The following is a 27,218-nucleotide window of genomic DNA, read 5'->3' as shown; positions in this document are numbered from 1 at the left end:
TTACCAATGTAACTGTTTGGTCCATATTTCACAATAATAATAATCACTAGATCCACATTTTACCAATGTAACCATCAGATCAACATTTACCATTTTAACCATCTGATACACATTAATCATTGTAATGTACTGATCAACATTTTACCATTGTAACCACGTCCTAAATTAACCTGGAACTACTATTAATATGTACCCACCTTTATACTGAACTGATCCGTACTTTACCGTAATGATTGCACTCAACTGAATCACTCCTAATCATTTCACTCTACTGACCCACTCTTTACCATTGCTCTCATCTGTTCAAGTCTTTATCACTGCACTCATCTGATCTACTTTTTATCATTGGATCCTATATCAGTAAACTCAACTTATCCATCCTTTATCATTGCTCTCAACTTGTCCACTCTTTATCATTGAACCCAACCGGCCCACTGTATATCTTTGCACTCAACGCATCCATTCTTTGTCATTGCACTCACCTGACCGGCTCTCTATCATTGTCCACAACGTATCCACTCTTTACCATTGATCTCAACTGTTCAACTCTTTATTATTATGCACAACTGATCCACACTTATCAGTTGATTTACCATTTAACCATTGTAACCAGCTAATGAAATAGTTACTACTGCATCCAACTGATCCACACTTTATCATAATGATTTACCATTTAACCATTGTAACCAGCTGATGAAATAGTTACTACTGCATCCAACTGATCCATATTTTATCAGTATACCAAGATGATCCACACTTTAGAAGTCTATCCACCTGACCCACACTTTACCATTGCATCACTGATCCACATCAGTTCCCTGTGGTCCTGATGTGACATTAAACGTTATCATGCCCAGACTGCCTATCGACCACACAATTTCAAGCTTAGTATTTCCATGAAATTAAAAATGCACACACTTCACACGTTTTCATAGCGTCATAGGTTGCACATTCCTTGACAATGTGCATCTGCATCTTTATAAGTCATGATTCAGCCCTACACTTGTTCGGCATTAATGCATAGAACATATTCTTGGTAAGGTGCAGCTAATCATGAATAACCGGGTTACTACACAGTATCAGGAGGTCAACCTAATATGTTCCTGGGACATGATCAAAGTAAGTATAGTGTTTCACCGTTTGAGCACTGCACCGCCTTGTGTAAATAACAACCGCTTGTGCAATACCCATTTCTTGTCTGTCATCACTCCACGTACGCTTGGCAACTAACCAACGGCTACAAAGTGTAAACAAACACCATATTCATTTTAGAAAAGAAGTCCAAAGGTTGTTATGTTGGTTTTAATTTGAGAAACCTTGTACATCGGTCGCGTTAATGGAACCTTAAGTTTCCAGTTTGCTCCAGAACAAAGACAAATAGCTTTTACTCATTCACCATTGACTCTGTTCATAGTGTGGAGCTTATGTGATCCCGTGACACTTGCTGACGTCTAAAGAAAACACGTCCGTTGTGATGTGGATGAGTGTCTTGTGGTTGATTTTATCCCCATCTGAATGAGTCGTAGTTCACTGAAATCTCAAGTAATCTCAACGACATAGTGAATGTTTTAACACACTTCACCGCAAATCTGTGGACACTAGTACGTGAAAGCAAGCATGTGATATCTCAATTGTGTAGACCGATGCTCATGATGTTGATCACTGGATTGTGTGTCGATTAGTTACAGACAGCCTGCCGGATTCATGTTTAGCAACCCATGCTTGTTGTAATTGGCGATCGGATAATCAGGATCGCTGGCTTGGACATCGTAACCTAAATGTGTAGATTGTTGTTCATGCTGTTAATCACTGGATTGTCTGGCCCAGACACAATTATATAGAGTTCACCGCCAAATAGGATCGTTTGTTGTACTCTCAATGCATATACAGAGTGCGACATATAGCCCACATTAATCTGTCTCACCCGTCTCCTTAATTTCAAATTACTGGCTACACGCTACAGAGAACTGGCTACTTGATGAATATTGAAGGTCATTTTTTCATCAAGCGATTAACGCAGACTGGAACAATTATTTTACGAAGAGAACGCTCAGTTACTTCGGTGTCGGGACAGAAATGGCTCATTCCCTTCATAATGTCCCTTCTATTTCAGCTTTTGAATTCTATCTCTAACAACAATAGGTGTGAGTTTGTGAATGAATTTAGTTTTACGCAGCACTCACCATTATTCCAACTATGTGGTGACGTTCAGTAAATAATCGAGACTGGACCAAATAATCCAGTGATCAACAGCACGAGCATCGATCTATGCAATTTGGATACGAACAACATTACGTACTGGCTAAAATATCTTTTCCCTGTTCTCGGGTCTCATGGACCCTTGCACCGGAGAAGATATGAGTAAGAACAGGTTTTCAGCAAGTGCTTGTCGTTAGTGGCGACTAACGGGATTTGTGTCGTCAGGCTTGATGTCTTGGTTGTCACATGCCATCGTTTCCTAATAATTTGTCTTCTAAATTGTTGTAAAACCCAACTCACTCACTCACTCCTACATGCACATCATTTTTGAGCATGCATAATCTCAGAGCAGGATGCATGCGGATTTGTGGGTTCATGGCGCGTTGTTCTTATGTCATAGCCATTACTAAAACATGTGTTCTGAAATAATTTACACCAGCGCTGGTGCCGGGTTTATGAATGTATTGGGTTAGCCAAATACTGAGGAAGGAAGGGATCAGGCCGAATCAAATATTTTGGCCCTCCACCACTCCCATCTAACTCAGCCCAGGGGAATGATACATATGTAACCACATTCACCCAAGGGACAGCTATACCCACGTCCCGTCGTCCTCAGCCTGCACGAGATGACATCCTGAAGGATATAGGAAAATCTTAGATCGGGAGCCGGAGGAGGAGGCGTAATGACCGCTCCAAACACTCCTGTTGGACCCTGAGATGAGGTACATCCGGAAGACTGATCAGAACATGGTTTGTCAACATATACGAATGGGTATCCTTGGGTTGATGATGCCCAACAGATTTACCCTTGTATATGGAGATACCTATTGCCACTCTTTTGACAGCCATCAATGTTCCCAGTCCCACAGGTATCAGATGGATGGAGAATTACTGAACACGATCCAAGGAAGCATCATTCAATAGAAGGTCCTAACTGCTGCCAGGTTGATGCCACACATACTTTGGCCCTCATACAAGCGAGCTGCTGGGAGCTCCAGCCCTTCCAATATCATTCTGGATATTATAGGCAACGGATCTGTAAACAGTTACGTAATGAGTAGAAAGGTTTAGACATCTCATCAGCGTCGTTTATCTAGCTAGACTGGCTGGTAGTGGATAATAAAACCTGCAGCGTCAGCGGAATGAGACAAGTGTTTGTCAACGTTGAGATGCGGGGCCTGCACCTAATAACACCCACGACAGACTGAACCTCCTCTAGTCTCGGATAGGAGCAAACTTGTCCTTTGTGGGACAAGCATTTCTCTACACCTTGTCACTGAATCTGAGCATGGCCATGAGGTCCAATAAGCGCCTTTCAGACATTGAAGCCCTGACAAAAGCAACTCCATATCACTTACGCCCTGACACATGTGAATCCACCATCGATGCTATGTTCGTAAAAGAAAAAATCATTTTAATCATGTCGTCAGTTACAAACAGTTTGAATATATACACCTCATCAAAAGTAACGCACCACCCACATTTGAAGAATGTTGTGGTACATAAAGATGACTGTGCGAAAGAAAATGGTATTTAAAGACCTTTGCATGGGATATTTGGTATCTTTCTCACTTCTCATTGGCAAATCACCTGTAAAAATGGTAATACATGAGTTTGAGGCAACATCTTTTAATGCCAACAATACCAGCCAAAACAAGCCCCTGTAAAGTATTGCCACCCACAGTTATTAAATGAACACAAGACATTGAATGTGCATAGAAATTAAACCGTATATGGGACAGTTTCACACAGAGAAATGTCTTCAATATCTTGTGTATCCACCTCAGGCAGCAATGGTCACTCTGACACGACGTCTCATGCTCTCAATGAGCCTCCGGATCCTCCTCAATGGTATTCTGTTCCACTCCTCCACCAAAGCCTGGGGCCAATTCCTGCAGGGAATTTCCCACTGCTTGACCTGAGAATGTCCTACAGATGCTCCAGGGGTTTGAGGTCAGGGTTTGAGGTCTGGCCATGGTATCGTGTCTATGGCATTGTTCCTGAGAAAATGGAGAACAGCATGGGCTCGATGAGGTCCAGCATTGTCATCCATGAAAACAGGTAGGCTTGCAAGATTGTGGTTGTCGAAATGAGGCACATGTTCATTCAGAATCTCATTCTGGTATCTCTGTCCATTACGATTCTCAGGAATGATGACCAGATAAAGCTTGCAGTCAAAGGAACAGCAACCCTACACCATGACACTACTTTCTCCAAAGAGTACCTCCTCCTGGATGTTTCCCTGGTGATATGCTGCTCCTCTTGACCTCCAGACTCACGCTCGGCCGTCTGTACGTGCAGGGGGAACCGGCTTTCGTCGGACCAATGAATACTCCGCCATGATCTAATGTTCCACCCCTGCCTTGTTGTGAACCAATTTAGACGATCCAGTTTGCGCCTGGGGGCCAGTATTGGTCTTCTGACGGGACGTCTTGCTCTCAGACCTGCAGCATAAAGACGTTTCCGGACAGTGCCGGTGGACAGCCTTTGGCAAGTGCGCCATAGGTTCAGTAGCTGCACACTGTTGAGGAATGGATTACGCCTAGCCATTCGAACCATTTCTCTGTCCTCCCTGGCATCTATTTTCCGTGGCCTCTCTGTCCTGGATCGGTCCTTAACCTCTCCTGTGGCACCATGTTTGGCAATTAACCTACTAATCGTCGTGTGACTTAGATTCAATTCTCGGCCAGTAGCACGGCATGACATCCCGGTCATGTGCATACCAATGATCTGCCATCTTTGTCCAATGGACACTTTGGGTGCCATTTTAACCGAAAACTCAGTCAGGGGATGAAAAACGCAGCCTAATTTATCTGAGGGTAAACATGCATGTTCGTGTTGAGATGGTGGCCCGTTACACGTGCGTTTCACGTGCACGTGAATTTCCCCAAGGTGCATGCTTTAGGTAGAAAGTATACACAGAACAACGTTTTTTTTCATAGAGACCTATCGTAAAAATTATCACTGGAAAAATTGTTAAGTTAGGGTAATTAATATTGGGTAGTGCGTTACTTTTGATGAGGTGTATATACATTTTGCATCCTCAGAGATGATCTGACCCGCATTTGATCACCCGTTGTAGTGGACCTCGTAGGATGTTTCGGGTATGTGTTTTTGGCCGGTAGCAATGGAGTGGTTGACCCTTCTACTGAAATCTTTTCCAACTATAAACCTTTGTCCAGGTTCATGACAATAAGAGTTCTCCTTCTCTGTATCACTGGATGATGTGCTTTACTGGAGGTGGGAGGCACAAAATTGCTGTCCGATCCACGGTGGTTCTGCCCCATCACTGATCTCATAGTTGCTTAAACTGGCCAAAATCTCATTCATACCTTTGTGGTTCTTCTTTCGTTTGCTCATATTGATGTACCAAAAGCTTTCAGTCAGCTATTTACCTGGGCTGTTTGATGCAGACCACAAGACGTTTAACAATGTCCCCGAGCCTGTCAGGTCCATGTACGCACTGAATGTGGGTGAAAATTAATAATGACCAAAAAATAATAATTAATAATCGTGTGTTGAGGAAACCTTGTTCGAGACAAGTATTCAGAGAACTTGAGGAACACATAAAATTTCAGCTAAATGTTTTTATTCGTTTCTAAGATAAATGAGCCTCTAAGCCCCGAGATACAAAGTAAGGGTTAAAACAGTACCAATTCTTTAGTTTTACTATTAATTTTGATAATAAAACCAGGGAGTATCAAGTACAGAAGGTCAGTGTCCCGTTGTACAAAACGGCCTTGGCGCTAAGGTGACCGTAACTCCCGTACCTTAACATAGATTTAAGGTAGCCTTAGAGCTAAGGTTGTTTTGTACATCGGCATCCAGCTTTATTTAGTGATATGATCAGAAGCATGAAGGGTAGGGGAGACAGAGGTTGAAATGTACTGGTATTTCATACACCGTATATCCTCTAATAAGCGCAGTAATTATTCCCAGTCCGCGCAAAAGCGTCGGGCCTTTAACAAGCGCGGGATCTGGAAGTTCGCTGAAAAACTAAGCACCCGGTCGCTTAGTAGTGGAATTACGGTAATTGTCAACTGTATTGGTTAACACGCGCGAGGGGTTGTTTTTACATGGGAGACAGGCACTAATCATGATATATGACCACTGTCTGCCGTCCCCCGTGTTTCGTGTTAAACATATACGGCTGGTACCTGAATCCACTCATGATTCACATGTGAAACATACAGGACCAATGTCTGAATCCACTCGTGCTTCATATGTCAACATACAGGACCAGTAACTGCCTTCACTGTTATTTCACATGTCAACATACAGGGCCAGCATCTGTCCCTACTCGTGCTTCACCTGTCAACGCACAGGACCAGTATTTGCCTCCACTCGCGGTGCATGTGTCAACGCACAGGACTAGTTACTGCCTTCACTCGTATATCACATGTCAGCATACAGGAGCAGAGTTTGAATCAACTCGTGCTTCACATGTCAACATACAGGACTAGTGTCTGAATCCGCACGTACTTCATATGTCAGCATACTGGACCAGTGTTTGAATCCACTCGTGTTTCACATGTCAACGTACAGGACCAGTATCAGCATCCACTTGTATTCCACGAGTCAACACACAGGACCAGTATCTGTCTTCTTTTTAAGTGAAATTCAGAGACTATTTGATAGTCTAGATGTCATCGTGTAGTACTCCAGCTGCCATAGAATCTCACAAAGCCTACATGTATGAAAACATCCTGAAACCAATACGCGCATATCTAGAGGAACTGTGTATATATTCCTTTCCTTTTTCAAGTGAAACGTATTTATTTCAGATTCGTAATGTGAGTCTGTATGCCCCATGCTGTACGGTGGCTTCCGTTAAGCGGATGCCAATATTTCAGTGTCGTGGGGCCGTGGGGTCGTGGGGTCGTGGGGTCGTGGGGTCGTGGGGTCTTAAATTCTATGAGAAAATTCCATTTTATTTGGCTACTGTCCGGGTACGTGACGTGACTCCCAGTGTTCTAATTTGAAGCCAAGTTCAATTCTGCTGGATGACATGCTGGATGCCATTTGGTGAGGGGTTTGCACGCTCCTCTAGCCATCCTTTGGTCACACAGGCAGGAATAGTACATGTAATGTGTTTAAGTATCAAAATAGGGAATTGCATACACGTGCTGCCTTCATTCGCATGGCCTCGTGTTGCAAATAAACTATTGCCATGTTGAAATGCTGTTAATCGTGCTGAAATTCTAAATTATCTGTATTAGAAGGTGATCGATTTAAAACACGGTCACATGATAAAAGTATATTGCACATATACATACATGCATACATTTAGCAATGTAACGATCGGTACGAAGGTGGCTAGGGTCGGTCGGGTAGCTTAGTGGTTAAGGCGTTCGCTCATCACGCCGAAGGCCCAGGTTCGATTCCCATATGGGCATAATGTGTGAAGCCCATTTCTGGTGTTCCCCGTCGTGATATCCTGGAATATTGCTAAAAGCGACGTACGCAAAATTAGACTCACTATTTCCATGATTATTTGCAGACTGAAGCCATATAGCTCAGACGTTGCTGACCCCAGGCTAGTCGAGAGCCGCGATGCAGGGTCATGTCTTTACTGTATACAATAGGACCACATCGCGGCTCTCGGCTAACCGCAGGCGTAAAATTAAATTCACTCACTCACCCACTTCTAGAGCCATGAATGAAGGTGGGGGTTAACCATGAAATGCCTCTTCGACGTAGAATCTAGATTACTAGATTACTAGAATCGTCATAGCGTAAGGAAGAACACCCGTATCTGTTGCTTTAGAGTTATCTGCCCTTGCCTATAGTTTAGGGAACTGTAGCACACCATTCTCTATTTCTATGGGTACATGCTACGTTTTCTTACTCTTAGTTAGTTAATTTGCAAATATTAAAAATATATTTTTTTTGCCCATACATGTCTGGACAGTTTTATCTTCGGCCATAAGTACCTTGTGTGGCTCAAAATCCATAGTCTACAAGGGGTCAATTAAAAGATATTTAAAATTAAATAGTTTATATGAATTCGTGATAACGTTAGTTGGATACCCTACATGTCAGTGATGAATGTCCCCATGCCCCCGTGGGTCACCATGTGTGTGAGTGGGTGAGTTTAGTTTTACGCCGCACGTACTCAGCAATGTCCATGCTGGTCGTTCAAGGCGATGCTTTGGCTAGGCCCGCTGACTCGCTTGGCACATATCGTATCCGAACTGAGTACATCGATGCTCACTCTGTCGATCACTGGATTGTATATGGTCCAGATTAGGTAATCTAAAAACCGTCGCCATTCTGTATAGCCGGTTGCGGAATGCAGCGTTAAGCAGTAAAGAAATAAGTTAGTCGTGAGATGTTTTCCTCATATAAATATTAAAGACACGAATTCGTAACGTAATGTATATGTTAATGTATGCATGCAAACAGACAGATATTCTTGGGATCATTCTTTAAATCAAGTTAGTTTTTTATTTCTCAATGACTTCACCGAACGTTTAAAACTTGCGTTTATTGTGTCAGTGGCACTTAGACCGAGGCTTAGTCTCTGAACATATAAGTTTGATAGTAACAAACAACCCCATTCCAAGGGAAGACCAGAGATTCAGAACTGAACCTGAGGAAATCTAGACTTGCTTCATTTAAGGCTTTAGAACCGCAAAGAAGGCTTGGCATTAGGAAAAATAATGTAGTTCAGGGAAAGTACGACAGACTATCCGTCACGTTTTGTATCAGTCGGCAATGCTTTCCCCGGAAGTGATAATTTCAACAATGACTGGTCCCTCAAAATGGCGACTTACAGACTGGATTTTGGGCTGTAATAAACTTCTGAACACTCTACGCCTGTTTTAGCGCAGTATGGCATCAAATAACAACATACATTTTCAAAGGCCAGCAGTAGTGCAGCGAGGCCCAAGGGTAAATAAGTATTAATGTTTCGTTGTGGCAGAATAAAAAGGTATTCATATGAGCTTGCTGTGCTCATCTTGTACAGTTGATAAGGTTCGGACATGCTTTTGGTCAAGCTTGCTTACGTTTTCGGAAAGAGTTTTTCCAGTACCCCATATGCTTCCTTCCGCAGATTAACAAAGGCAACAATAAATGGTTCAACCGTATATATTATACTTCATCTGGGATGTTTTACTTACTATTGTGAGTCATCTAGTAATTGTTAGGTTTTGTTAATAATTCTAGTACATGTATATATCAGTTTATAAATATTATTTGTGATGGGGGAAAGGGTGGAACTCTTACCAAGTTACCTGCAGTGCCTGATCTATCCTCACGGTCCCGACGTGATACTGCTTAAAATTCACACACATATTACAGCCAGTTGTGTCAGGATTAGCATAATTTTCCCCCAAGGGCCTGCGGACTACACACTCCAAAACCTATGTTTTCCATTTGTTTGTTGTTTTAAGGCATTCTGAGCAATCTTCATGACAGCACTAATTAACATCACAGAGTCAACAATCTGCTTAATCATGGGTAAGACCCATCAGCAGTATTTAATCCGAAAAAGTGTGTGCAGTAAAGTGCAGTCCTCCCCATACTGTCAGTTGTAGAGTCATGGGCATTGATCAACAGGTCAGTGTGATCCAAGAACAGGTGTCAATCAACTCAGCAACTGTGAATTGCTAAAGATATTTTCCAAAACAGATCTTCACAGGTGCCAACACCTAGTTCAGCCATACCCAGTTGTTGTTCACAAAGGTTTTTGCTCAAATGTTCTTTTCAAGATGACCATGTCAATAACAATTCAGAGACACATATAAAACAATCTCATCATGCACACACAGACATTAACTGAAGTATTGTCCTAATTTTACATTGATCCACTAAGTGCTTAACTTGAAATATTTCAGTAATGACTTATCCTGATACCCATTTTCTACTTATGATAGGATAACATATCACTTTTTTGCAGTGTAATAATCACAATATTATTTGTTTAACTTTTTTGCAACAGTGTCTTGTTAGTACACAATGTCAAGAAAAATGTATAATAGGAATGGATCATGAAAGCTTTTTCAACATGCTCAAAATAGAAAAATGAATTTTTCAGATGTGAGATATACATATTTTCATGTAAAACAGGGGCACCTTAAGCCTCTAGGCAGAAAACCAAGATTGACTGGTTGTAATGTTCTACCATTTCTGATGAACAATAACAGGCTTAGCAGACTGCTTTGGAATGAGCGGCCAGCAAATATGTTTGTTTTTTATCCCTCCCAACAAATGTTTTTTGTATTAAAATGCACCCAGTCCGTCCATGTGTGCGTCTGTCCATGCTCATTTATCTTTACTGGAGCAGAACTCTAAAACCGTTCAATATTTCTTCAGCAAACTTGACACATAGACATAGAAAACTTGATAGTTTTTTAATTCTGAATAAAATATTTTTGGTGTTTCCATGGCAACAAGTTTGACTTTGACTGAAATTGGAGGTAATGCGGGGGATATTGATGACTGTGTCTTCTTGTTCTCTTTGTTTTGCAGCCCCCAGGAATGATGCCTTTCTCTCCACCCCCAGGCATGGCTAACCAAGTGATGGCTGGCCGACCACTACACCCACCCCAGTTTCAGCAGGCCCCGGCTGCTGCTCAAATACGGCCCTTCCCAAATCATCCTTTCATGTCTCAAAGACAGCTCAGCCACCAGATGCTTGGTCAAGGAGCCCAGAATCCAGTCAGTATAGGTTTTCCTGTTGTGCCACAAATGGGGATAATGCCCCCCCGTGCTCCGTTCATTAACCCAAACGTGATCCCTTGGGGATCAGGCTCCCTATCCCAGTCAATAAGGGTCCCAGGACCTTTTCCAAATGTTCCCCCATCAGTACCCAGCATGAACCAAGGACAGGGTTCAGTTCCTCGTCAGATGCCACCCCAAACTGTAGGATCTCAGATGCAAGGTCAGAGTGGTAACCAAGGCATGACCCAGGCTCTGAATCAACTTGTTAAAAATGCAGGAAACAACCAACGATGGAGTCGTAGCAAAAATGAACGAAGGGCTGATAGTAGCAGCACTGCTGTGTCTTCGTCCGACAATGATGGCAGTTCATGCACCAGCAGTCATGTGTCAGAGTCAGACAGAGACAGGTCCAAATCCTCCCGATACAGGGATCGAGATCGAGATCATGACCGACATAGACGGAACAGGGGAGATAATTCTAATCGGAGTCGTGACATGGAGAGGAGCAGATTTGCCCATTTGAGGTCATCAAGTAGAGAGAGCACTCACAGCCGAGACAGCAATCATGGCAGAGAGAGCAGAGAGAGCAGCCACAGCAGAGACACACGTGATAGGAGGAGAAATGAGAATTCAGACAGGTCAGTCATCACCTCCACTGACATCATTGTCTTGTTTGTTGGATCAGTAGGGTAGCCAGGTGTTTCAAGTATTGTGATGCTGAAGACCCTGGTTCAATTCTCCATATGGGTACATTATATGAAGTCCATTTTTGGTAGGTATCCTCACCATGATATTGCTGCAATGTTGGTTAAAAGAGTTGTAACACCATGCTACTCACTGACTCACTCACTGATTGTTGGATCAGATTTATAAACAAATTCTTGAAAAGTTTGAGGAGTAACACCTGAATAACATCAGTAGTAAGTGTATATTGTGAAATTTACTCTGTTGTATTTGAGGTGATACAGTGGTGTTATAGTGATATTTACTGTGTTGAACTGGAAATGGCAGGATGTTGTAGTTAGATTTACTATATTGAATAGGAGGAGATATGATGTTGTATGAGTTATGCTGATCTGCATAGGAGGTGATGTGATGTGATGTTATTTTGACTTATACTTATGTTTATTTGCAGGTAACCTGATGTTATAGTGGTATTTATTGTGCTGTATAGGAGGTGGCATTGATATTATATAGAGAATTTTACATGTTGGAAAGAGACCCGTGAAGGTCCAGCGTAGAATAGGTCTTCAGCAATCCCATGCTTGTCATAAAGGACGACTGTGCTTGTCGTAAGAGGCGACTAACAGGATCGGGTGGTCAGGCTCGCTGACTTGGTTTACACGTCATCGGTTCCCAACTGTGCAGATGGATGGTCATGTTGCTGATCACTGGATTGTCTGGTCCTGACTCGATTATTTATATACCACCACCATATAGCTGTAATATTGCTGAGTGCAGCGTAAAAACTAAACTCACTCACTGGAAAGGAGTGGTATTTACTGTGTTGTATAGGAGGTGGCGTGACATTATATAGATAATTTTACGTGTTGGAAAGGAGTGGTATTTACTGTGTTCTATAGGAGGTGATGTCATAAGAGATTGATAATGTTACATGTTGGATAGGCGGCGACGTGATAATGGTGCAAGTCCTGCATCTGACAGCAGCCGCTCGGGGAGGTCCCAGTCCTACAAGCGACCCCGATGGCAGGATGATCGAGAAAGAGAACGTGACAGGAGGTTAGTGGGAACCCTTATTGTAATGTAGGAAAAAACCTTGTGAAGGTATGGTAACTGATGCTTGTCGTAAGAGGCGACTAATGGGATCAGGTAGTCATGCTCGCCAAGTTGGTGGACATATGTTATCAGTTCCCAGTTGCATAGACTGATGCTCACTGGATTGTCTGGTCCAGACTTGATTATTTACAGACCGCAACCATATAGCTGGAATATTGATGAGTTCAGCATAAAACTAAACTCACTCACTGTTGTAGTAAAAGTGAACATTTGTGTAATCCTTCAACATGTTTTAAACCTTAACCCTGTTTAAACACCTTTAGAGTCCTATGATGCTCTTTGAAATCTTTATTAAAAAGCATGTTTACAGGAACCATTGACTGTGTAAAGTAGTGCAGGATTACTGATTGAATAGTTTCTCAATCAATCAATCTTGAACACATGAGTGATAATCAGTGGGCTCAGGAGGCTAATCAATATTAATAAAACATGAACCATGAACCATCAAATTAAACTTAACAAAGCGTGTTTATTATCAATCAAGACATAAACAACAGACAAAATTTCCTGAGTAATAAATATCCAATGTATACAACATAACAGCTAGCATGTCTGAGCAGGAAGAATCCTCAGTTGTGTCCCATTATTGCCCACATGAGCTGTGTGGTGGAGTTATGATTACTGATCAATCGATAATCAATAACTGATCAAATATTGATCAATTACTGAGCTCTAATCTAATAATACAGTCAGCTGCAGCATATTGTGAGTACTAGTGTGAAGAATACACAGTGGAGTAGCCTAGTGGTTAAAGTGTTCACTTGTCACTCTGAAGACCTGGGTTTGATTCCCCACATGGGTTCAAAGTGTGAAGCAAATCCATAGTGCAAATCCAGCCATGGTCCATGCAGGTTGAAAAGATATTGTAAGTCCCCATGGTCCCTAGCATAATGACCTACCTATTGATATTGTGTTGTCAGTTCACAGTTAACTATTTTCTGTGCCCTCTAGATTATAATGTGATGCAGTAGTTGTTTTACAATTATAAGTTGACAGGATTTTATACCGTTTAAATATGTTTAAGGTTCTCTTGTCACAATATGGGTGAAATGTTGCCAAGATGACAATAAATTAGAACTCACACTGTCTGGCATACAGCTGTTGAACATGATGATGATTGATTAAACTGATATGGTAGTGTCTGTCCATCCTGAGCAGAAGTTTAAAACTGTTCACTATTTCCTCACCAAACTTGGCACATAGATAGGTCTGGTGGTGTGCTGGTGCCTTTTGGTAGTGTGGAATTCTCATTAGAATATTTTTTGCATTTCCATGCCGACAAATTTGACTTCGACTGAAATTGGTGGTCATGCTCTTTTCCGGAACAAAACTTGAAAACCTTTCAGTCTCTCCTTCCAGTATAGTCACAGACTTGATGGATACATCATTTTATCCCAGTTGTGTAGAATGATGTTCATGCTGTTGATCACTGGGTTATCAAGTCTGATGATGTTATTTAGAGATTGCTGCCATATACCTGGAATATTGCTTAGTGTGGCATAAAACTGAACTCTGTCACTGCTATGTAGATACCAAAACATTTTACATAGTCATAACTAATTGACATATTCACGAAGAGTATTTTGCCTCTCGAGGGATATACATGACTTTGTCTTCTTCTTACTCTGTATTTGGTCATGAATCAGTGATTATTCTTTAAGTGGTTTTCAGTATCATGAACATGGGACATCGCTTTTTATCAAGTACCAGTAATTTTTCATCAGCGTAATCAAGCAATCTGAAAACATACAGCCTGGTCCCAACAAAAACCTTATTAGCTATGGAATAGCCAGCAGGTACCTATTTTGGACACTGGTCAGTGTAGACCAAAGAAAGACTGTGCTGAGGCTGATCCAATCTGTTACAGCAGGGACCGCAAAAGGTCAAGGCAGGATGGAGGTGAGCATTCCGGGAGGAGGAGGGACAACCGACCTCCACCTGATGATGGGGATCAGGAAGACCTGGTCCTCCCAAGTACAAGCAGCAGCCGGGATGAGGTCCCAGATAGGCCTGAATCCGGGGCTCGGGAGGATGACACTCCAGCCTGGGTCAGATGTTCCCCTGCAGATCTCTACTTCACGCGTGACACAAAGGTAATGCTTAGTTTGCTTCCATAAAGTTTGGATGGGAATGTTTTGTCTGGACAGGTAACAATTCGTCTAGGTTCCCAGTACTCTGAGGTAAGACACTCACTCACTCACTCACTCACTCACTCACTCACTCACTCACTCACTCACTCACTCACTCACTCACTCACTCACTCACTCACTCACTCACTCCAGTGTCTTTGTTTCAAATGTGACAATAATAAAAATGCCTTATATTTTGAATAGGTGCAGTTTTATTGTTTTGAAATAAGAAGGAAAGTCAAGAGATCCTTGTCAAGACCCTCATATAAATGGCAAAAAATGTCAGGTCCTTAGATTCCTATTCTAATTGAGCCTACCTTTAGGAGAAATTCTTTTATTCACTGTTACCAGACTGGGTGCCTAGTGGCCACGAAGAAGATGATTGACTTAGAAGACAAGTTTGAGAAGGAATTGCTTACCAGGGCCAGAGAGGTTATCGCGGCACGACCTGTAGTGGTAGAGCCACCTCGTCCAGAGCCAAGACACACCCATCACCATCATCACCATCATCATCATCACCATTCTGATTCTGGTAAGTATGAGGTTTAGGAAATGTTTTAGTACTCACTCTTAAAAACAAACTAGTTATGCTTCCCAGTGTGTGTAGCACATCACTATGGGTTCTAATAAAGCTGATGCTAGTACTCCTCTATGCATGAAGCACATCACTATGGGTTCTAATAAAGCTGATGCTAGTACTCCTCTATGCATGAAGCACATCACTATGGGTTCTAATAAAGCTGATGCTAGTAATCCTCTATGCTTGAAGCACATCACTATGGGTTCTAATAAAGCTGATGCTAGTAATCCTCTATGCTTGAAGCACATCACTATGGGTTCTAATAAAGCTGATTCTAGTAATCCTCTATGCTTGAAGCACATCACTATGGGTTCTAATGGTAGTATTGATGGTAGTATTCCTATGCTTGGAGTATGTCAATATCTTATTGATATGTCTGATGGTAGTATTCCTCTGTGTCTTAGAATACCAGAATATGTTAAAATATAGTACTTGTTGGTCCCTGCCGGATGCTTGGCATTAATGAGTTCAACAAGGGCTGGTCAGCTAGGAGTGAGTATAATGTGTGTGAGTGGGGTATTCTTGCTTAGCTGCAGCATGGCATCTCAGCTTAAGTCTAAGCTGGCACAAGCAGCTACACATACACATGCATGCACATCGTCATATAATTGAAATATTCTTAAGTGCGACGGTACGTACACCTCATTTTACCTCAAGTGTGTTCAGTGTTTGCAATACTTTCATTTGCCATCAGGACCAGAAGACCTTAAACTCTACAGACCCTGAATGAAATCCCCTGGCCCATTTTATCAAAACCAAATCAGTCAAACAAAATTAGACTACACAGTACACAGTTTCACACTGTTTCAATTAGCGAAGCGTATGGCACTGGGGGAAGTTTGTACATGTATTTGTTAAAGACAGTTATTGACATTCCTGTGCACAATGCATTGAAATACCAGAAAGTGAAACTGTAAGTTATTGTAACTGGATGGATCATGGATGATTCCCGGATGTTAATAAAGAAAAACATTATGGGAAAGATTCCAGTTGAACAAAAAAATGTCTGACAATTTACAGAAGGCCAAACGGGCCTGCAAACATCTGCCACTGCAGACCCAATAACATAACAACAGGCACCATTGCTTCCAGGCCAGTGCTATTTTAAACGCTGCTTGTGTTGTAGACTCTGAGAGCAGCAGTAGCAGCAGTGGAAGTAGCTGTGGGTCTGGATTGGAGTCGGACGATTCTGATGATGACACCACTCTGTGGCTGGAGGAACTGAACAGGAAGAAGCAGCACCCCCATCGACTCCACGAGGAGCTGTGGTTCAATGACTCTGGAGAGGTTGGTTGCCAGTCATGACACTGGAGTGGTAGGTTCTCAATGCACATAACAGAACTTAAAGGTACGTTGTCATCAGTCACAAAGGAAGAGAGAGGTAACTACAAGAACAGTAGCCATTATATGTTTCTTAAACACGTTGTGTAATACGGTGGAAGCTGTCTATTTCAGCACCCTTTGGGATTGAAGAAACAATTCGGTTTAGACAGCTTGCCAGATTGTAGAGCTGACATTGTTACCTTCGACTGGAACCAGTTTTGTCACTCTCATACACAATGTGCATTGTTTAATCTCATGGATATGTCCATCACTGCTCACTTTGACAACAAATGATAAAGATTTGAGCTCATATTCACTAGGTATTATGTATGAGTATATCTATACTGAAGTAAGATTAATATAAGGGTAACGCTATTTTTCAGGGCATTATCATTTGCAGAAGCCTGAGGTCTTTCATTAACTGCCCGACGAAGGAGGGCATTTGAAAGCCCGACGAAGGAGGGCATTTGAAAAGACCGAGGGCTTCTGCAAATGATAATGCCCTGAAAAATAGCGTTACTGTTATTATAGCTAAAATGAATAATAAAATAAGAATTAAAACAGCGGCATCGGTTTAGAAGCATTTACTGCCAACAACAAAACGACGGAGGTCACTGACACACATTTTACAAATATAGTCACGTCATAGAACAACACGGATGACGTCACTATTGAGAGTGACGACATTCGACCTTGACCTTTGCTCTTGCTGCCAGCCGCCATTGTTTTCAGTGATCAAGAACGTTAGACTTCAAGTCGATATTTTCATTGCTGTATGTTGTAATTTATGGTACAATTGTTATGGTTGGCACAGGCAGGAAAGTGCATAATGGCACAGGCACATGTGACAAATGTGAGCCAGATATTTGGTCAATGATGAACCCAAGTTCAATCGAGCCGTAGGTGATTGAACTTCAACAGCTGAGCTACTTATGACGTCACCTAACAACGGGCTTGATAATGGCCCGTCGTGAAGCATTTTGCGGACGTTATCAAGTTACAGAGGACCACTCATTTCTGATAACGTGCGGTCATTTTAATGATAATTCTATCCATTTTAGCTATAAATAGAGATTATTACACAAGTGAATGTGTCAGATTGTTTTAATGAAACAAGTGTCTGAAAAATCCATGTTTCACAATTCTGATACTTGACACATTTTTCAGGCAGCTTGGGTTATCTGGGGTAATAATTGTCCGTGATCATGCTTTTGGTATGGATTTAGTGCAGTGTAAAAGGACTAATTATTGCTATTTTGATTATAATACATGTTTGAGTGTACTACATGCCTGTACACAGATGAATGATGGCCCCCTCTGCCAGTGCAGCATCAAGTCCAGGAAAACTGGCATCAGGCACAACATCTTCCCCGGGGAGGAGGTTAGTAACCAAAGCAATCCAAAAATCTTTACAAACAAATTCACTGAGTCTTCTCCCTTCTTCCTTTTTCTTTCTTCCTTCTTTTCCTGCCTTCTCCCTTTCTTCATCTCTTTTTCCCCTTTTCTCCCATCCTACCAGCAGAATTGGAAAAGAAATTTTGAATTAAATTTCACTTCATTTATACTTAAAAATCAAAAGCTGTATTTTATGAAACCTGTTCTTAGTTATGCATGTCTGTTTTCTATGATATTTTGATCTTGAAATCTTTCTGATCAATGACAAGGCAGCAGAGTATGTATGAGGGGTGCATACGGGTTAAACAATGTGTTGCCATTTCAGATGCTCAAGAAGTGTGACATGGAGAGCAACAGCCTCAACATGCTGCATCATTACAGGATCACGATGTCCCCTGCTACCAACTTCTTGGTAAGAAGGACATCCTGCCTTTTGGTTTCATCATTCTAGGCCATGGATTGTAGCCTAGTAGTTTAAGTGTTTGTATTCCTTTATGGTTTTACACTCTCAGCCCAAACCTTGGCATCGTGTATATCTGGAGTGAGTGAGTGAGTGAGTGAGTGAGTGAGTGAGTGAGTGAGTGAGTGAGTGAGTGAGTGAGTGAGTGAGTGAGTGAGTGAGTGAGTGAGTGAGTGAGAGAGAGAGAATATTTGGTGTTATTGAGTAAGTTTGGTAATTGATAATACTAAGTGATAATACTAAAACACGACTGATTCATGATTTATTCCTGCACCTTATTCTCTGTATGTTCTTTTCCAGACGAAATGCCTGACCGTGATTGAGTATGACAACCATGAGTACATCTTCGAGGGATTCTCTCTGTTTTCGCACCACAAGCTAGAGAATGTGAGCATACATGCATGAATGGAGATGTATTTAGTTCCCAGTGCAGGGATTACCCTGATGCAGACATCTATGTTGAAAATACTCAAGTTAAATCTGCTTTTGGGTTGTTGTCATTCAACAGCAAATAAACTGTTTCTCATGACCTTGAGATAACTATGGGGAACTACATTTCTAATGTAAGACTGAAAGAATTAGGAGACATATCAAAGTCGCTCAATGTTGATATGTTGTTTTGAATGTCTAAATGTTTCGAGAGCTCATCACCACTTGCACTTCCTTATGACCATAGCTATTTCTTAGTAATAAAGGGCAAAAATCTGTTATTTACCTCTACATTTGTATCTTTGGATTTCTTCAGCACAATATACATACATGTACCATCATTGTCACACTCGCATGAAAAAGTCATCCATTCTCATCCCATTCACCCTATGCTTTACAAAACAAGCCTAGGTCTTCACAGTGGCCACTCAGCCAAGGAAATAGATGTTCTCATGCTTCTAATTGCCTCCAAATTAGCAGGTGCTGTGGCCAAGAGATTACCAGTAACAGGATCTGAGTTGTCGACTGGCGATGATGACAGGTTCATTGACTATTTAGTTCAATTTTGGGGATGATGTTGGATTGTCCAGACTGTAGTGTCATTGGGGACAGAAAACAGTGTTGGAATTCGGAATGCACAAACGTAACATAATTCAATGTTTAAATGATGATACTACAGAACAACGCTGCAGGGACCAAACATAATATGTTGGAATTCACAGATTGTACATATGTCACATAATTCGATGTTTAAATGATGATAATATAGAAGAACATTGCAGGGACAAAACATATGTCGGAGTCACAGATTGTACAGATGTTTAAATTCAATGTTTAAATGATGATAATATAGAAGAACTCTGATGGGACCCCCAAAGTATGTTCAGATTCACAGATTGTTGAATAATTCAGAGGTCAGATTATACACAGTCCAAAGCAGTTTAAAATACAACTTAGCATCAATATTTACTGGAATTTACATCCAGTTGCCCAGTCTTTTAAAGTCTCGACTTTCATCATCATAATGCTTGAATATATTGATGCAAACAGACATTTCATTTCAGTTTGAAGATCATAATGCAGGATCACGTGCAGACATGGCAGTATTGATCATTAATTGCTCCTGAATCAGTGAATTAATTTCCTGACATAAATTCCTTTTTATTTTCAAAGTGACCCTCAGTTATATGTACATGACTCCCTGGAAGACAGAGAGTGAGTCAAGGAGACTCCTATAGTGAGGTGATGTTCGACCTCACAATTGATGCCATAACACAACTACTACATCATCACATTGTTCTCGTTGTGACACGTCCACACTTCCATGAAACATTATTGATAATGGACAATAATATGAGGAATAATCAGTTTGAAATTAAAAGTATGGATGTGTCCTTTGCCAAACACAGGGTTTACTGCTGTCAGATTAAGCCAACAAGATTTGGGTTAGAATTGATCTTTAGCAACCCATGCTCATCATAAGAAGCGAATAACGGAATCAGGTGGTTTGGCGTCCTAACTTAGTTAGCATGTCATTGTATCCCAGTTGCTTAGGTCGATGCTCATGATGTTAATCTCTGGATTGTGTGGTCCAGTTCTAATTATCTACAGACTGCCGCCATATAACTTGAATAAACAACAAGCAAACCAACCAACCACTAAGATAATGTGTGCTTGTGGGCCTTCAGTTATTTTTTTTTTTTGTCAGTTTTTTTTGGTTTTTTTTCAATTTTATCGTAATGTTTATGTTGTATACTTGGTGTTACAGATTCCTCCTTGTAAAGTGATTCGATTCAACATAGAGTACACAATACATTTCTTTGAGGAACAGATACCGGAGGTAAGGAGTATACAGGGAAGTGTCATTGGACTAATTATCAACTCCTACAATATGTACGAGGGTTGGCTGAAAAGTTCTAAGCCTCACTGTGAAAAAAAGTTACAAAGTCCACGTTTGTAATTTATTTTTCTACATAGTCCCCTTCCAAGTTCACACACTTTTGCCAGCGATGCTGCAAGGCCCAAATCCCGGTCCGGAAGAAATCTTCTTCAGCTACCCTAAAAAAAGCAGTCACAGCAGAAATGACGTCATCATTACTTGCAAAATGGCGACCGGCGAGTTCCTTTTTCATTTTGGGGAACAGGTGCTAGTAAGAAGGAGCCAAATCAGTTGAATAAGGAGGATGGTCAATGAGTTCAAAGCCACAATCGCGGATTGTTGACATGGCCACCACCGATTTGTGAACAGGCGCACTGTCTTGGTGTAAGAGGACACCTTTAGCGATCATCCCTCGTCGTTTGGCTTTGATTGCTTCTCGCAACTGGTTCAGTAGATCAGCATAGTATCTGCTGTTGATAGTTTGATCTTTTTCAAGATAATCAATGAGCAGAATACCCCTGGAATCCCAAAAGACTGATGCCATCACCTTTCCAGCTGAAGGAACAGACTTTCTTCGGAGCTGGTGAATCAGGATGCTTCCGCTGTTTTGACTGTAGTTTTGTTTCTGGTTGAAAGTGATGTATCAAGGTCTCATCCATGGTTACAAATCGTGCTACAAAATCATCGGGATCTGCTTCAAAACGACGCAAATTGTCAAGGGACGTCTGGAACCTGACACGTTTCTGTTCTGCTGTCAAGAGCTTTGGCACCCATCTTGCAGAAACTTTATTCATTCCTAATTCGTTGGTGATAATATGCTCAACCCTCTCATGAGAGATGCCCACTACACTAGCAATATGTCGAGTAGTCAATCGTCGATCATCCATCAACATATCGAGCACTCGCATGATGTTTTCTGGAGTGGTTGCTGTTGAAGGCCTTCCTGAGCGTGGGTCATCATCAAGGCTTTGTCTGCCACGCTTAAATTCTGCAGCCCACTTCTTTACTGTGGAAAATGAAGGAGCATCATCCCCTAGAGTGGAGACCATGTCAGCATGTATCTGTGTTGGGGACATCCCTTTCTTTTGCAAGTATTCAGTTTTGTCCATTTCTGATGATTTCAGAGGGTAGGTTTACCAAAAGAGTTGTAGTTGAGATAAAACTATTAGTACGTTTGTAGTTCTTGTGTCTATGATTCACTAAATGATTGTCCTCATTGGTGGCAAACACCTGTCTCTACCTGGTGGGGAAAAAACACTCAGGCTGAGAACTTTTCAGCTAACCCTCGTACACCTTGTTGGTTCCCAAACTCAGCCCTATCAGGAACCTAGGTTTCTTTTCTTGAGTTAAGTCTTTAACTTTAACATTTCCACTTTTAGCCATATTCCATCAGTAGCCCACCATGATATTGCTAAAATATAGCTAAAAACAGCATAAAACCATACTTACTCACTCAGTTCCAGAGAATAGTGATACAGAAGCTAGTGTACACTAAACACATACCGTTGTTCATTCTTGGTATTAGAGTCAGCTGTGGAGCCTAAGAGCATGACTTCATTCTTTCTAGAATTTCACAGTCCGTAGCCTCGACTTGTTTAATGACTTCCTGTTCTCTGAGCTGCTGGAGCTGGTCGACATCGACTGGAAGTCAGCAGGAAACACCGACTCCTGCAACATCTTTCATCTCATGCCCAGATTTGCCAGATCTCTACCAGGTGAGTTCTTACTGTTGACATTGACTGGAAGTTAATAGGCAGATACCTGTTGGCAAGAACAAACAGTACAGTGGAAGCCCCCTAAACCAGCATACATTGGGACTGGCAAAATATGCCGGTATAGCGAGCATGCCAGTTAAAAGAACTTTCCCTTTTCAAAGTGAGAATGATATTCCATGTGCTGTAAAATACTACTGTACAACGTGTTGATTGTCTTCTTATTCTTTATACATCAATAAAGATGAGATTTAAAAATACAATGTATTTGCCACATTTAACTGTAATTAATTGTTGATATACATTCCGCTAATCTTCAAGACCATCTTGACACGGTGAGCAACTGACAAACTGGGAGATGCCAATTACTTTGATTTGGCAAGTGACATGTGCCGCTCACCAACTTACCTCAACTTCTTATGCTACACTATTGTACTTAACTGTAATCCACTGTGTTGTTCATACACATTCAGCCAATCAACAGGAGAGCCAAGATAGCAGATGCCGGTTTTGTGAACGTTAACTACTGTACAAACAGTCAGTTGGGTGGTCTGTATTGTGCTGAAGTTCAGAGTAGGCTGACGCCGGATTAGAAGGCACACAAGTGATCATGAATTAACTACCAAATTCTAGTGCCGATATTGAGAGCATGCCAGATTGGAGGGATCCTGGTTTTGAAGGCTTCCACTGTATTTACATGCTGCTTGTTTTTTTCACTACTTATCTCTGCTTAATGTTGTTTTATGCAACACTCAGTGATGCTCAAGATCAGTTGCAGAGTCTAAATAAGTGAGCCTTAAGCAAACATACCAGTCCTAGTGGTTGATAAAATGAACAACCTCAAGCAAGTCAAGAGTGACAGGCATTCATAGTCTGGCCACCTGGCCCACATTAGACTCCTCAGGATAAGGCAGTTGCTTAGCCTAGAGGTTAAAAAGTGTGCTCATCTCGCTGAAGACCTGGGTTCGATTCCCCACATGGGCACAATATGTGAAGCCCTTTACTTGTGTCCTCCACCATGATATTGCTGGAACATTGCTAAAAGCAGCATAAAACTACACTCATTCACTCCTCAGGACAATAGGCAACGTAGATCAATTCTAAACCAGAATTCACAAATGAATGTTTCATGGCAATCAAAGCTTAATGCTTGATAATGGTTTGTCACGTGCAGTGACTTTCATATATACTCAAACTCTACAATAATTCTTGAAGGCTTTTTTAAGAGTTTTTTTTAATAACCCATTTGCCTCACTGATATAGACACATGGACATTTGAAGAACACTGCTCTGTCCTCAGATAATGGCAAGGAGCTGCTGTCGATGAATGAGGTGCTGGGGTTCCTGCTACAGAGCTCCAAACCTCTGCTGGAGGAGACAGAACTTGCCCACATCCTTAAGTTCTCCAACCATGAATGGCAGAATATGGTGGATGAAGTGCGGGGGATGATTGTGACATATCCTGGCAAGGTGAGAGATAGTGACATATCCTGGCAAGTGAGTGATTGTGATATATCCTGACAAGGTGAGTGATTGTAACATATCCTGACAAGGTGAGTGACAGTGACATATCCTGACAAGGTGAGTGATAGTGACATATCCTGGCACGTGAGTGATAGTGACATATCATGGCAAGTGAGTGATTGTGAAATATCATGGTAGGGTGAGTGATAGTGACATATCCTGCCAAGTGAGTGATTGTGATATATCCTGGCAAGGTGAATGATTATGACATATCCTGACAAAGTGAGTGATAGTGACATATCCTGGCAAGTGAGTGACAGGAACATATCCTTGCAAGGTGAATGATTATGACATATCCTGGCAAGGTGAGTGATAGTGACATATCCTGGCAAGTGAGTGATAGGAACATATCCTGGCAAGGTGAATGATTAATACATATCCTAGCAAGTGAGTGATAGTGACATATCCTGGCAAGTGAGTGATAGTGACATATCGTGGCAAGTGAGTGATTGTGAGATATCCTGGCAAGGTGAATAATTGTGACATATCCTGGCAAGTGAGTGACTGTGATATATCCTGGCAAGGTGAATGATTAATACATATCCTGGCAAGTGAGTGATAGTGACATATCCTGGCAAGTGAGTGATAGTGACAAATCGTGGCAAGGTGAGTGATAGTGACATATCCTGGCCAGTGAGTGATTGTGACATATCCTGGCAAGGTGAATGATTGTGACATATCCTGGCAAGGTGAGTGATAGTGACATATCCTGGCAAGTGAGTGATAGGAACATATCCTGACAAGGTGAATGATTATGACATATCCTAGCAAGTGAGTGATAGTGACATATCCTGGCAAGTGAGTGATAGGAACATATCCTGGCAAGGTGAATGATTATGACATATCCTAGCAAGTGAGTGATAGTGACATATCCTGGCAAGTGAGTGATAGTGACATATCGCGGCAAGTGAGTGATTGTGAGATATCCTGGCAAGGTGAATAATTGTGACATATCCTGGCAAGTGAGTGACTGTGATATATCCTGGCAAGGTGAATGATTAATACATATCCTGGCAAGTGAGTGATAGTGACATATCCTGGCAAGTGAGTGATAGTGACAAATCGTGGCAAGGTGAGTGATAGTGACATATCCTGGCCAGTGAGTGATTGTGACATATCCTGGCAAGGTGAATGATTGTGACATATCCTGGCAAGGTGAGTGATAGTGACATATCCTGGCAAGTGAGTGATAGGAACATATCCTGGCAACAGTGGCATGCTGTATTCATTTGTTCATAATAATATGGTGCCAGTATACCTTTTTTCACCATAACGTCAAAGCTTTACCGTGACATCTGTATGCCGGATTTAGTTCAAGTAAAATAATAATGTTTTTGGCTTCCAAGATGATCTAAAACACCTTCTGGGGAGAATGTTTTGTATGCACAAGTAGAAATACAGCAGCACAACCAGTGATGCTATTCATTGTCTGAACCAACCATGAATGGCAGAATATGGTGGATGAAGTGCGGGGGATGATTGTGACATATCCTGGCAAGGTGAGAGATAGTGACATATCCTGGCAAGTGAGTGATTGTGATATATCCTGACAAGGTGAGTGATTGTAACATATCCTGACAAGGTGAGTGACAGTGACATATCCTGGCAAGTGAGTGATAGTGACATATCGTGGCAAGTGAGTGATTGTGAAATATCATGGTAGGGTGAGTGATAGTGACATATCCTGCCAAGTGAGTGATTGTGATATATCCTGGCAAGGTGAATGATTATGACATATCCTGACAAAGTGAGTGATAGTGACATATCCTGGCAAGGTGAATGATTATGACATATCCTGGCAAGTGAGTGATAGTGACATATCCTGGCAAGTGAGTGGATCTGAATGTTTTGTATGCACAAGTAGAAATACAGCAGCACAACCAGTGATGCTATTCATTGTCTGAACCAATGCTTCTCTCACCGTGGGGTTCACAGAAGCCAAGCTCGATACGTATTGATCAGTTGGACCGTCAGCAGCAGGAGAATGATGTCATCAAGTACCCTCTCATCATCCACTTTGGGGTGAGACCTGCACAGCTCAGCTATGCTGGAGACCCTGCGTAAGTACCCTCACTGTAATCAACTGTAGTCATTGTAGTCTCGATTCCAGGTGAGAGCTCCACGGTTAAACCAGTTCCAAAAAATTTTTGCTTGGTAGCTCAAGGGTTCAAGTGGTTCCTAGAAACTTTGCTTGGGAGCTCCACGGTTGAACCTGTACCTGAAAATCTTTGCTTGGTAGCTCCAAGATTTCAATTCGTTTCCAGAAACCTTTGCTTGGGAGCTCCATGATTCAGTTGGTTCATAGAAACCTTTGCTTGGGAGCTCCGTGATTCAGTTGGTTCATAGAAACCTTTGCTTGGAGCCATAGGAACCTTTGCTTGGGAGCTCCATGATTCAGTTGGTTCAAAGAAACCTTTGCTTGGGAGGGCCATGATTCAGTTGGTTCCAAGAAACCTTTGCTTGGTAGCTCCAGAGTTCAATTGATTCCTAGAAAACTTTACTTGTGAGCTTCAAGGTGCAGCCTGTCATAGAAGGCAACAATGGATTGGACTAATGGTCTTGGATGACTTGCAGCCTTTTGCTTCAATTAAATTAAATGAGTTCTTGTTTGTAGTTAGTATGTAGGAATTATTCCAGAATCTCATTGAAGGAGTAATTTTGATTGCTTATCAGTTACAAGACAATGAAGATGCTGATGACAGACAACCAAAGCTAAGGCAGCTAATGAGTCTGTGGTTGTTATCAGTTAGAATAGAGAGATGGTGTCACTTAATATATTTTACCAGAGAACAAACTAAAGCTTTGAGGTAGTGTAAGTTTATCATGACATAGTTTTGTTTGTATTTGCCAACTGCGTCTCTCTACTCCATTGACTCCCTCACTACAGCTACCAGAAGGCATGGAAGCAGTATGTGAAGTACAAGCACCTGCTTAACTCAAAGCCGAAGGTAACAGCTAATGACAAACTGAAGCTGGAGCTGAAGGTGCAGCAGCTGCAGGAGCTGAGGATGAAGAGGTGAGTCATGCTGATGACATCAAGTAGGTTATCAACTGATCAGTCAGGTTTGAGAATTGAGAACACAAATTGATAATGACCAAGTTGACTTGATGATCACAAGTAAGC

At 41.6% G+C, this 27,218-nt stretch overlaps 2 protein-coding genes across 2 annotated transcripts in view; one reads left to right on the top strand and one right to left on the bottom strand.

Moving 5' to 3' along the window:
* Positions 1-3,982: 3,982 nt before the first annotated feature.
* LOC137271827 (uncharacterized) lies at positions 3,983-4,965 on the bottom strand. The gene is made up of 2 exons (XM_067804225.1): positions 4,424-4,965; positions 3,983-4,091 (listed from the first exon to the last, which is right to left on the bottom strand). Exons 1-2 carry the CDS (start codon positions 4,963-4,965, stop codon positions 3,983-3,985), a joined length of 651 nt encoding a protein of 216 aa, XP_067660326.1.
* A 3,971-nt stretch (positions 4,966-8,936) lies between these two features.
* LOC137273784 (ribonuclease 3-like) overlaps positions 8,937-27,218 on the top strand; it is a 31,300-nt gene continuing 13,018 nt past the window's right edge. The window contains exons 1-14 of the mRNA XM_067806641.1: positions 8,937-9,093; positions 10,675-11,504; positions 12,493-12,606; positions 14,531-14,756; positions 15,144-15,324; positions 16,499-16,659; positions 17,996-18,076; positions 18,416-18,502; positions 18,851-18,937; positions 20,748-20,819; positions 22,426-22,573; positions 23,871-24,040; positions 26,030-26,154; positions 26,982-27,110. Coding sequence (XP_067662742.1) covers positions 9,034-9,093; positions 10,675-11,504; positions 12,493-12,606; positions 14,531-14,756; positions 15,144-15,324; positions 16,499-16,659; positions 17,996-18,076; positions 18,416-18,502; positions 18,851-18,937; positions 20,748-20,819; positions 22,426-22,573; positions 23,871-24,040; positions 26,030-26,154; positions 26,982-27,110 — 2,471 coding nt within the window. The 5' untranslated portion in view covers positions 8,937-9,033. The remainder of the gene's footprint in view (positions 9,094-10,674; positions 11,505-12,492; positions 12,607-14,530; positions 14,757-15,143; positions 15,325-16,498; positions 16,660-17,995; positions 18,077-18,415; positions 18,503-18,850; positions 18,938-20,747; positions 20,820-22,425; positions 22,574-23,870; positions 24,041-26,029; positions 26,155-26,981; positions 27,111-27,218) is intronic.

The sequence above is a fragment of the Haliotis asinina genome, chromosome 2 (assembly GCF_037392515.1).
Source record: "Haliotis asinina isolate JCU_RB_2024 chromosome 2, JCU_Hal_asi_v2, whole genome shotgun sequence".
Taxonomy (NCBI): domain Eukaryota; kingdom Metazoa; phylum Mollusca; class Gastropoda; order Lepetellida; family Haliotidae; genus Haliotis; species Haliotis asinina.
This window is presented reverse-complemented; position numbering and strand designations above follow the sequence as displayed.